The 12187-nt window shown below is 37.2% G+C and overlaps 1 protein-coding gene across 3 annotated transcripts in view; it reads right to left on the reverse strand.

The window, feature by feature from the left end:
- XRN2 (5'-3' exoribonuclease 2) overlaps window positions 1-12187 on the reverse strand; it is a 62486-nt gene that overhangs the window by 19559 nt on the left and 30740 nt on the right. For all 3 annotated transcript variants that reach the window (XM_055430801.2, XM_055430810.2, XM_055430819.2), the window contains exons 18-24: window positions 11258-11365; window positions 11067-11156; window positions 10077-10149; window positions 5050-5133; window positions 3862-3959; window positions 3196-3275; window positions 2574-2630 (exon numbers count right to left, since the gene is read on the reverse strand). In XM_055430801.2, coding sequence (XP_055286776.1) covers window positions 2574-2630; window positions 3196-3275; window positions 3862-3959; window positions 5050-5133; window positions 10077-10149; window positions 11067-11156; window positions 11258-11365 — 590 coding nt within the window. The remainder of the gene's footprint in view (window positions 1-2573; window positions 2631-3195; window positions 3276-3861; window positions 3960-5049; window positions 5134-10076; window positions 10150-11066; window positions 11157-11257; window positions 11366-12187) is intronic.

Here is a 12187-nt window from a genome sequence, read left to right on the forward strand (position 1 = left end):
CCAAAGGTCTCCGAGGGGTGGCAGTGGTTAAGAAAGATGAGAGAAGATTCAGTGGGAAGGTAGGTGGGATTTGGAAAAAAAAATCAGCTGGGAGAGCACTACAGTAATCCAGGAGAAGAGAATACAAACAGGCTCACTGGGAAAAGCCAGATACGAGAAATAACTGGAAAGAAAGACGGTTCCAGAGCAGTGGTATCAGTACACGGAGTCACGTACCATGAAAAGCTGAAGTTCCTAAGTCTGGGCAACGGGGGAACAGGAGGCGCGGGAAAGACGGAGAGATGGGCAAGGAGGTGTGCGTGGGTGCAGGACACAGCAGCCAGTGTGGACACAGAGTCCGGGTGACACAGAGGGTGTCACCTGCTGCTCCAGATGGGAAGAAAACTGAGAATCAAACAGAGGTTTTATATATTTAAAGTTAACAAAGAGTTACTGTAAAAATACCATGCCGAAGCAAGTTACAATGGTGGAAGAAGAGAAGGATGAGAGAAATTCAGGGAGATGGCTCAGTTCTACTCACAGTTAAACTACTACTATGTGGAAAGATTTATGGAATCAGAATTGAAAATAAAATTCCTAGGTCACAGTTGATTGTATTCTCTAAAAGTCCTTCCATGAATTTAAGACCCTTCAATAACTTCTAAAATATATTTCCTCAACAACACAGGTAAGACCTAATGCGATGGAAACAGGAGGTGAGGGAAAGTCCGCTGAAGTGGACTCAAATAGACAACTTCTCAAATACAGACTCCAACACCAGATGCATGCAAACACAGAAGGAGGGAAATGCCAGGAGTCAACACAGACAGGAGTAACTGGCAGGGGGCACTGGAGGTTTGCATGTTCAGATTTTTTGTTTGCAAAGCAAGAACAACACTGGGATACAGAAGAAGCCCTGAAACAAACATCCAAAAAGCTAAAGTAAACTGCATCAGTCTCAGCATGACCTCCTCAGAGAAAAGACCAAAAATGACCTCATAAAAGGAGTTACTTTTGGTCTTTCAGGCATCTCCAGGAAATCAACTCAATTTTATTATGAAGTTACATTCAACATACACCTGAATAAACAGCTGGATTTGAGATTTCTTTTATAAATTTAATAATCTTGTGAAAACAATGGATACCAAATAACACGAAAAGAAATTGCAGGCTCAGAAATCACCGTCACCACCATAATCATACAAACAAAAACTCCAGGATTTGTCAACTCTCGAACTCTTCCGTGCACAAGTCCCTGTCCTAATTGGAAAGTTAAGTAGAACTTACTATTTCTAGGGGGCTGCAAAAACACACTGAGAAACTAAGGAGCACAGCAAACATGTGCCAATCCGGAGAGGACTGGTGGCAGTAACCGGCCTGAAGGTCTGCTGCAAGACAGGGACCCAGGGGTAAAACAGAGTCCACACTGGCTCTGCCGGAATCAGACTGTTTGTGGTGGACACAGGAACCTAGCTTATGGTTCTGAATCCCACCTTTAACAAAAGAGCCAAAAGACAAAGAGCCAAGACAGATTATACGCCAAGATAAACAGAAACCGTGGGTGAAGATAAAGGGTAAAGCAACTATATGCCAATACAAATTAATTTAAAAAATGATCCACCGGAAATGTAAGAATGGGGGTGGTGAGAGATGAAGGCAATTAGTCTAGTAAGATTTTTTAAATTCACAAAGGATTTCTATAAGTGAAAACCTTCCTAGAATGGCAGCTGCTATCTAAATCCATTAAAGATAGGAAAATAAACATGCTTATACTTCACAATGAGAAATCTAAATAAAATCCAAAATAGTCCCTGAGAGTGAGAGAAATTGTAACATGTGGGAAAATAGTATTCAGGAACAGCTTTTACAAAATCCTTGAATTACTTGAACATTTGCCCTGTTCTCATCTAAAGAGTGAGGGAAACAACAACATAAACCTTGCCATCAAGATTAGGAATTCATACAATAGTTACACAGATGCGTAGTTAAGTTTGCTGATTTTTATTCTAAAGAGCCATATTATAATTTACATACTTGGCAGAGAATGCTGTCACCATTGAGGAAATGAAGTATGAGTTTTCCACGTAGCAGAAATTAGCCCTTTAAAAGTCTGTAATTGTTGATAAAAAAATATTCCACAAATTCATTCTATCTCAACCAAAATAAAGTACATTAACAGCTCTGTTTTTGAACTCTACAGGGCCACGAATATAAATACAATTTATATTATGTTACAATACAGGGAAGCCATGTGGGCCTCCAGGGTGAAGAGGTCTGTTTGAACCTACACAGCACACAACTCCTGGAAACTCCTACTTTCTACCTCCCACCTCTCTAATCCAGGAAGAATTAGAGGTTGTTAGGGGAAACCAGAAAGCAGAGAAATAAGCTTGTTAAGTCAGTAACCTTAACAATATACATAATTTAAAGTCAAGAGGCTCTACTTGGAGGTCTGCAACACAGGGACTCTCCAAATATCAAAGACTTGCTGGAATAATAGTTACCATTTCCCTGTGAATCACAGGTCTTCTTAAACTTATTTGCAAGTTCAGAGCTGTATTCTGGGCAAATGTCAGGAATTTGGGGAAACTTACCTGATCACAGCATTGTGTGTCAGATCCTTCAACACAGGAATAGGAGAGCATACTACTCTAAAAAGAAACAAAAGAACCACCTGTTTGTAAGTTGTAACCTTTGGGAAAAGTGGAAACAAAATGTTGCTATGTTTCTTAGGCTTTCAGAGAGAGAAATCACTAAATCAATAAAAACAATACAATCATAGGTAACTTCTAAAAAGGGCCCTGTTTGTAATTTCACTAATAGAAAACAATGATGAATAAGGGGTTATAACAGAATTTGTAAATAATTCTGATATAAGAATTCTTTATATTCTATAAACTAAAAAGGGGGCAGTGGGGGAACAGATAACTGAATAGAAAAATAGAACAGGTACTTCATAAATAAGGAACACCAAACAGTTGAGAGACAGGTACACAACAAGGTACACAACATCCTGACACTTTAGTAAGATTATGAAAGTAATTTTGACCTTGTGGATGGTCTCAAGAGCTGGGCTCTGACCCCAAATCCAAGGGTTTTATGTTGTTTTGTTTTCTATTTTCTTATTATTTCTAGAAAATGAAACATTTAGGCAACAAAGTAGAAATGCTAACTAAACATCCTCCCAACCCCTCAATTATATACAATGATGCTTACTGATCTGGAAGAACAGCTTCCTCATCCAAAGAAAACTTCCCCTGGATCCCATGACATAGTTCAGGTGGTACAGCCACTGACTGTAGGGGAAAAAACAACCCAGTCCTGATTATACAGGTGAAAGAATGGAAAGCAGGAACGCAAGCCAGTGGTCCCAGGACTACCATTCTTAACTCCCCGAAGGAAGAAACCACGCAAGTCCCCATCAACAGACGAGTGGACTAATGAAATGTACTGTATACACAAATGAAGTATTATTCAGCCAATAAAGAAAAGAAACACTGACATACGATGGCTAAACCTTGAAAATTCTGCTAAATGAAGTGAGCCAAACATGGGAGGACAAATACTGTATGATATGACTCAGGGGAGCTGTCAAAATTAGGTGACTCCATAAAATCAGCAAGCAGCAGAGAGGCTGTGAGAGGTTGGGGGCATGGAAGGATGGGGAGGAGTGTTTAATGCTGTCTGCAGGGTACAGAGTTGCTGATCAGGAAGATGCACAACTTTGTAAATGGTCTTAATGCCATAAAATTATACACTTAAAAATGCTCTGAATGGTAAATTGGGTTTATATTTGGCCAAAACTGTAAAAATGCATTCCTGATTAAATAATCAAATGAATACACTGTCAAGAAACACATCACGATGGAAAAGAAACCATACCTCTGTGGAACCTGTCTTGTACAGCTCTAAAATGAAGTCGTGCAGTGGGTGATGTTTCCCAACAAATAAGATGTCGCCTCCAAGACTGTTTCTTCTGGCTGGGGAGAATGCAGGACAAGATCAAAGTTATACCAGCAAGAGCAATTTTTATTATGAGACCAAAATTAGAAGATGCATCTAAATTTTTAAAGCTTTATTACAGGGACTTCCTTGGTGGACCAGTAATTAAGAATCCAATTGCCAGTGCAGGGGATGTTGGTTCGATCCCTGGTTGGGGAACTAGCATCCCCATAAGCCCCAGGGGAACTAAGCCTGAGCGCCACAACTAGAGGACTCAAGCGCTACAGCAGAAGATCCCGCATAATGCAACCAAGACCCTATGCAGCCAAATAAATAAATGAATGCTTTTTAAAAAACTTAATTATAATGAGTTTGTAAGAAGATAACAAGAAGAGGCCTAAACTTAGGTGATGTGCCTCTGCAGAAGAAAAAAAACTTTGACAATAAGGTTTCAAAAATCAATGATTATCAAAAAAAAATTTTAATCTCAAAAAAACTTTAAAAATCAAGGACAATTAGGAAAAAAGTCACTGAAAGATACCTGCACATAGAATTGCAAGATTTTATTTATGTAGAACTCAATTTCTTATAAAATACAAACATTCCCCAAGGAAGTACAAATTGTATCATCTGAGAATAAAAATTATTCTAAGGATGGCTGATAGAGAAATTATTTCTACAGGTCTGTTACACTGGTATTAAATTTGCCAGTTGAACCCAACCTTGCAATTTCCTAATATTTTAACTATCAGTAAAATGACAAAAATCCCAGTTCTTGCGAAAAATAACATTTCAAGTTAACAATCTGAGAGTAAATGCTTGCAACTCATCCTAACCTTCAAGCAAAATTATTATAATCTGGAAGGTGGGGGAAGATGGAGGGAAGAAGGGAGATGGAGGAAATCAAACACTTATAACTTAAAAGCTTTCAATTTAATTTACTAGTTAATTAGTACTCAAGGTACAGATAGTATTAATTTTAAGAAACTAATTTTTGTTACAAACAAGTAAAATCAATGATTTATGTCTCCTTTATGAAAAATTTGACAAATGGGAAAAAAAAGGTCTAATTCTATAAGCAAATGCCTGTGTCACACAGACTGTGCTGCCCGGTGGGCACGGCCTTACTCTCTTCAGGGGTGAGGTCTGGGTACACCTCTTCCAGGGCAGCACGCAGTCTCCGCTCATCCACAAACGGCAACAGAGCCACACCTGGGGACACAAAAGCACACCAACCGCCCCAAGTATTAGAGTCACCTAAATGTCAACTGGTCCAAATGGACATTTCTAGTAGAATATTCCCACAAACATAAAAACATGCTGGAATTGAACTATTTAGCCAAAATTCAAATGTAGAAGAAAAAAGCTCCAATTTTCCATTCTTAAAATGGTTCATATGGAAAACCATCTTTGGTCTTAACTCTGTGATAATAAAAATTTTAAGTTAAAAGAACACTTAAGATAGCAGCCTGTTCTCATCTTCCTTATGAGATGGCCTTGGGCAAGTTAGTCAATTCCCCAAAGGGCTTGGGCTTATCTTCATCATTCTAGGACCTTATATTCTTCTTTTACAAAACATGTTCATTCAACAAAAGTATTTAGAAGTTCTATCACATTTTAAAACCTAATAATTAACTTACACAAAAATTTTAGAGATTTGTTTGCTTAAATAACTCAGGGATGGTAGAAGAGATGTTAATTTTCAGGCTAAAAACTGTCCTCTGGAATGTGATAGAATTAAGGTCATTGTTTTATTTAGACCTGTGTGCATAATCTTCAAAGAAGCACACCAGTGAATGCAGGATCCATTACTAGAAAAACATATGAAGCTTTTGAAGCATAGTAAGTTATGCTATCTGCAGTATAAATAGTATCTTTGCCAAATAAATTTAAGATAAATAGCAAAGAGAAATGCTAAATGAAGCTAAACAGTTTTGAAACTACTGCCATTCAAAACTGCTGCATTTATGATTATTCCCTTTAAAATGATTAGAAGTGGAAAGTTTCCAAAGCTGTCATTAATGATTTAGCTGTCATAGTTTCAAAGTTAGGAAATGTGTTCAATTGTACTACCTACTAAGGAGAATACGTATTTTTTTTAAAGTTAGAAAGAAACTAAGTTCTAGCGTGAATTTCATAGGATCAAAAGCTGATAAACAGAAAGAAACCTCGAGACTTGTTTGAGTTTAGTTAGTCACACACATAAGTTACCATGAAAAAGTAAAACACTGCCTAGCTTTCATTTTCTACCTACTAGATTCAGGATCTAAATGAATTATGAGAGACCTTCCTATGATATCAACTCCAGAAGCAAACAGTAAGCAAACTGCAGTGCTAATGACAGCAATATGGTTAATAAATAACAAACAAGCCCTACTGGCCGGGGGAAGACAGAATATTTTGCACTCAGGTATGAAGATGGTGGTGCCTGAGAATGAGATGATAGTAAAAACGACAGCAGTGGTGACTTTTTCCTGAGTACTTGTATCCAATGCTCGTTTAATCATCTCAACAGCCCAGAGACAGTCCAAATGGTGGTAGTATTTAGATAAAAACAGTGGTCACACTTTTCAGGTTCTGATCTTACTTCTGACATTGTGTGACTCTGATCAAATAACTTATATTCTCTGTTCATATAAAAAACACATTTGAAATATCTATATTATTACATATAGTATTTGTATGGTCAATAAATGTTGGAAATGTACCCAGATAAGTTTTATCTTCTATCATTTTAGATGCACTCAATTTAGGCAAGAACTTAACTATTATCATTACCTTCCATAAGTTTTAAACACATGTATGAAGGAAAAAACTATACCTCCTAATAGTAGTAAGTTTTACCTCAAGAAAGGTATATTCTTGGTACAAAGTCTACTAAGTGAAAATATTTATATAAGATATAAAAAATATTAAAGGTCTGAGTTAAACCCATGCTGGGACTGCCCGGGTGGTGCAGTGGTAAAGAATCTGCCTGCTGATGCAGAAATGGGTTCGATCCCTGGGTGGGGAAGATCCCCTGGAGAAGGAAGGCAACCCACTCCAGTGTTCTTGCCAGGAGAATCCCATGGACAGAGGAGCCTGGTGGGCTACGGTCCAGGGGGTCACAAAGAGTCGGACACGACTGAGCATGCATGCATGCATGCAAACCCACCCTAAAATTCATTTGGAATCTTAAGGGACTCAAAACAATCTTGACAAAGAAAAATAAATTGGAGGACTCCAATCTTCTGATTTCAAAACTTACTGCAAAGGTACAGTAATTAAAACAGTATATAGTACTGGCATCAGACAGACTTACTGACCAATGGAACAGACGGCCCAGGAATAAACCCCCACAAGACCACTGAGTGGAGAAAAAGCAGTCTCATCAGCAACCAGCACTGGGAAAACGGATATCCACCGCAAAAGAAAGAAGCTGGACCCTTACGTTACACCATATACAAAAATTAACTCAAAATGGCTCAAATGTCCTAAACGTAAAGAGCCAGAACTATAAAGCTTTTAGAAGAAAACATACAGAGGAAGCTTCAATGACATAGGGTCAGGTATTGATTTCTTAAGACACCAAAAGTAAAGGCAGGAACAACAAAACAGTCCAACTGAAACTGGAATTCACCAAAATTAAGAATTTCTGTGCATCAGAGGACACTATCAACAGTGGGAAAAAGACAATCCACAGAATGGGGGAAAATATATGCAAATCATGTATTTGATAAAAGATTAGAGTCTGGAACAGATAAAAGACATCTACCATACAATACCAAAAACTCAAGTCAAAAATGGGCCAAGGACTTTCAAGAAAGGTACAGGAATAGCTAATGAGCACATGAAAACAATGATCAATATCACTAATCTCTAGGAAAATGAAAATAAAAACCACAGTGAGACACCATTTCATACCCATCCAGATGGCGACTATCAAAGGAAACAGAAAGCTACTATCAGTAAGGATGTGGAGAAGCTGTAACTGATGCGCACTGCCTGCCCTTTCCTCTGGGTAATTTACACTACAGTAATAGCAGGTTGTCTGCACGTCTATGTATTTACTTACTCATTTAACACACTCACATAAATACACTTAAATTTTTATTTACTACTTCCTATTCTCCTATGTCTCCTCTCCCTGTTACTCCTCTACAAAGCATCTTCAAAAGCAACCTAAACCCCAGTCTATATGTGTAACACAATATGCCCACACAGCACTACACTTGCACAGCCCCAAGCAATGGGCTGCATTTCCCACTACCATTCTGTTCAAGTTAATACGAAATTCCAGTTACTGCGTAAGTCAACTCTAAAATCTCATAAAATAATTATTTCTATTGGTAAATTATTACTTATTCCCCTTTGTTCCACAATTCTCTGAGTTATTTTACTGATCTTCTGCACCACAAAGAATAATCAAGAAAAAAGGTGTGAAAAATGGTAGTACTAAACACACTTACCATTTTAGAAAAATAACGGTAGAAGAGGTTAAAATGACTTGTTGAAAGGGATTCTGATGGGAAACAACAGCTGGCTTACTGTGTTTGAGACTTTCTTGTGTTCTACTCTTATTACACACTTTTTGAATGCTAAATTATCACCTTAAATTTAATACTAATTTTTACTGCCCTTATTTCTACAAAGTCTGTGAACAGAAGGAATGAGAAAATAATATACACAGATAAAATAGTAAACTTTACGTAATGATCAATGTTAAACATTAAACTAAATTTCTAATATATTTTTCAAAAGCTTCCACAGAGTGTAAGTAAGTCTCCACATGGATACTCTTGTGTTTCTATTAATACATCACCAAGCAACTTCATAAGGCGTCAATGACTTATAAGGAGCCAAGCCCCGGGCTTCATTAATTAACCCAAAGTAGATAAAAGATAAAATGATTCATCTGTCTCAACCTGATTTACTAGTTATCATAATGTGACTATTAAAATTACATTAATCATGGCTAATGCCAGTTTGGATGGCACAATATATAAAGTTCTTTCATTCCATAAGTCATGTTCAGTTCAGTTCAGTCACTCAGTTGTGTCGGACTCTTTGAGACCCCATGGACTGCAGCATGCCAGGCTTCCCAGTTCATCACCAACTCCCGAGCTTACTCAAACTCATGTCCATTGAGTAGGTGATGCCATCCAAGCATCTCATCCCTTGTCGTCCCCTTCTCCTCCCGCCTTCAATCTTTCCCAGCATCAGGGTCAGTTCTTCGCATCAGGTGGCCTTCAGCATCAGTCCTTCCAATGAATATTCATGACTGATTTCCTTTAGGATTGACTGGTTTGATCTTCATGCAGTCCAAGGGATTCTCAAGAGTCTTTTCCAACACCACAGTTCAAAAGCATCAATTCTTCAGTGCTCAGCTTTATGGTCCAACTCTCACATCCATTCATGACTAGTGGAAAAACCACAGCTTTGACTTTTATTGGCAAAGACCTTTGTTGGCAAACTAATGTCTCTGCTTTTTAATATGCTGTCTAGGTTTGTCATTGCTTTTCTTCCAAGGAGCAAGCGTCTTTTAATTTCATGTAGTCACCATCTACAGTGATGGTGTAGCCCATCACTGGAGCACAAGAAAATAAAGTCTCTCACTGTTTCCACTGTTTCCCCATCTATTTGCCATGAAGTGATGGGACCAGATGCCATGATCTTCATTTTCTGAATGTTGAGTTTTAAGCCAGCTTTTTCACTCTCCTCTTTCACTTTCATCAAGAGGCTCTTTAGTTCTTCTTCGCTTTCTGCCATACAGGTGGTATCATCTGCATATCAGGTTATTGATATTTCTCCCAACAATCTTGATTCCAGCTTGTGCTTCATCCAGCCCAGGATTTTGCATGATGTACTCTGCAGGTAAGTTAAATAAGCAGGGTGACAATATAAAGACATGATGTACTCCTTTCTCAGTTTCGAATGAATTGTTGTTCCACCTGGTTGTAACTGTTGCTTCCTGACCTGCATACAGATTTCTCAAGAAATGGTATTCCCATCCCTTGAAAAATTTTCCACAGTTTGTTGCGACCCACACAGTCAAAGGCTTTTAGCGTAGTCAATGAAGAAGAAGCAGATTTTTTCTGGAATAAGTCATATTAGTGCACAGTTTTATCAGAAAGAGAAAATTATTTTAACAAAAAGGAATACTGTCTAAATTTTACCTTGCCATGCATACTTCTTCCCATTCAAATCAATAGCAAAATCTTCGGGGTAGAAGTCAATTATACTAGAATCCTATACCAGGGAGACAAAGATTCAAAAAGTGAAGTCACACATTTCTGTTATGAAAAATTTGATATAAAACTTTTGATCATGCTATCATGCCTGATAAGAAAACAAGCTTTCCTTTTAAAACAGTATTCTTTAAATTGCAGATCCGGGGGGAAAAATCAATAATTTTAAAAGATAAAAAGATATTAACATAGAAGAATTTTAGAGTGGATATCTGTGGATCCAGTGTAGAGTGAAGAATTTACAGAGAACCCTGTTTCCCAGCTGTGCCTAACTCTACCTCACACACAAGATAAGCTAGGAGGGGATTCCAGGTGTGCCAGTCTTGGGTCTGGCAGCCACCACAAAGGCCAGAACAAACAAAAATAATGGCTTACAGATAGGCGGAGAACAAAATAACTGTTTTAGGAATTTCTTCAAAATACAAATGCATTTTATTTACTAAGTAGGGTACTGATAGCCAAGAAAGGCAGAAAAAAATAATAAAGTAGTGAAAAATATACAGAAGAACTCAAATATCCGCACTGTTTCTGTACTTCACTCCTTTAACTATGAAATGCAGATGCAACTGTGACTCATGTTAGTAAAGTGGATGACAAAAACCCAGTTACACACTCAAAACACCAAGACTCATGGCAAATATATCTCAGAATATATCAGATACATCATATTGAGTTTAATATTAATATAGTACCATACTGATAATATAAAGATCTTATTCTCTCAAGCCAGAGAGCAAAGTTTCTGTATCATAAGAAAAAAAACAAACCACCACTAACACCTATCAAGAAAAATTCTTAAGTTTACTATTTAGATATTAAGAAGTTTACTTATTTAGCAGGATGAAGAAAGAGAATGCACCTGTTATTTTGCAAAATAATAAACGTGTCTAAGACTTGTGGGGTAAGGGAGAGACTCACTGGATCACTCATGAGCTTCCGCCATGATGGAGGTAGAAAGTTACCACTAGCAGCTGGAAAAACCCCCATAAGTTGTTCCAGTGGTTTAAACTATTAAAAACAAAACAAACAAAAAACTTTAACATATGACACACAATTTTGATCTAAGCCACAATTCTATAAATTTTATGGCTCTAAATAGCTCAGCTTACCGGTTTGGTACCCTTCTCAAAATCAGAAGGCATGTCTGCAATCCCTTCGAAGTCTGAAGCAAATGGTGCATAATGGAACGGGTAATACCACTTCCAGGATGCACAGCCCTGGAATCATTCAAAATAGCAAAGCCACAAATCTATGTTAATGATATACACAGAAAACCAAAAAAATTAGGCTATTAATCTATAGTATTCTATTTATAAAACATATGATTTCTAGTAGATGGTCCATGTATTAATTTTTCCATGAGTCCTAAAAGTTATTTTGACTCAATTTGAACCTTTCACTTCATATCAATGGTCCCTTTATTTTAAAAAATACTGCAAAACATCTTTAAAATCAGTAGTTAATATCAAATTTTATATTCACAAACACAATTTGGTGAAATTTTTGTCCTTCAAATGTGTTTGGTGGCATTTCTTTACAACTCTAGAGCTTCCAGTTAAAATGAAGAACAAAAGTGTAGCTGACACTGAGCCTACAGATGGAGAAGGGACATCATCATGATTGACAGCAAAACCAGCAAAAGTTTCATTTGAGAATTCCCTAGATTTTCAGTAAGAACTTTCTTTTTCTTATAAAAATATTCAATGATATATAGTTTGACTCTGTGTCTGGTGAATTAATCTTTGTAGGAGTAAAACATTGTATTAAAATATTCTATAGTTGCTACTTAACACATTAAATTACTTTCTACTTACTAATTTCGGATCACAACAAACAACTTGCTTCACTCTACAAACACAAAACCAGATACTAACTATGAGTTACAACCCCCATGTCTACCTAACCTCTCACCAATCTGACATCCCAATTACCAAAGGCTTTAAGTCAGACTTCAAGTAACATTGTTACTTTACATGGAGGAAATGGTATCATTCAAATTCCTTTCCAATTCTTACTAGTATTTTCCAGGCTTTCTCTTT

This window comes from Moschus berezovskii, chromosome 15 (genome assembly GCF_049115385.1).
Source record: "Moschus berezovskii isolate FMDL1 chromosome 15, NW_MosBer_1.0, whole genome shotgun sequence".
In the NCBI taxonomy this organism is placed as follows: Eukaryota; Metazoa; Chordata; class Mammalia; order Artiodactyla; family Moschidae; genus Moschus; species Moschus berezovskii.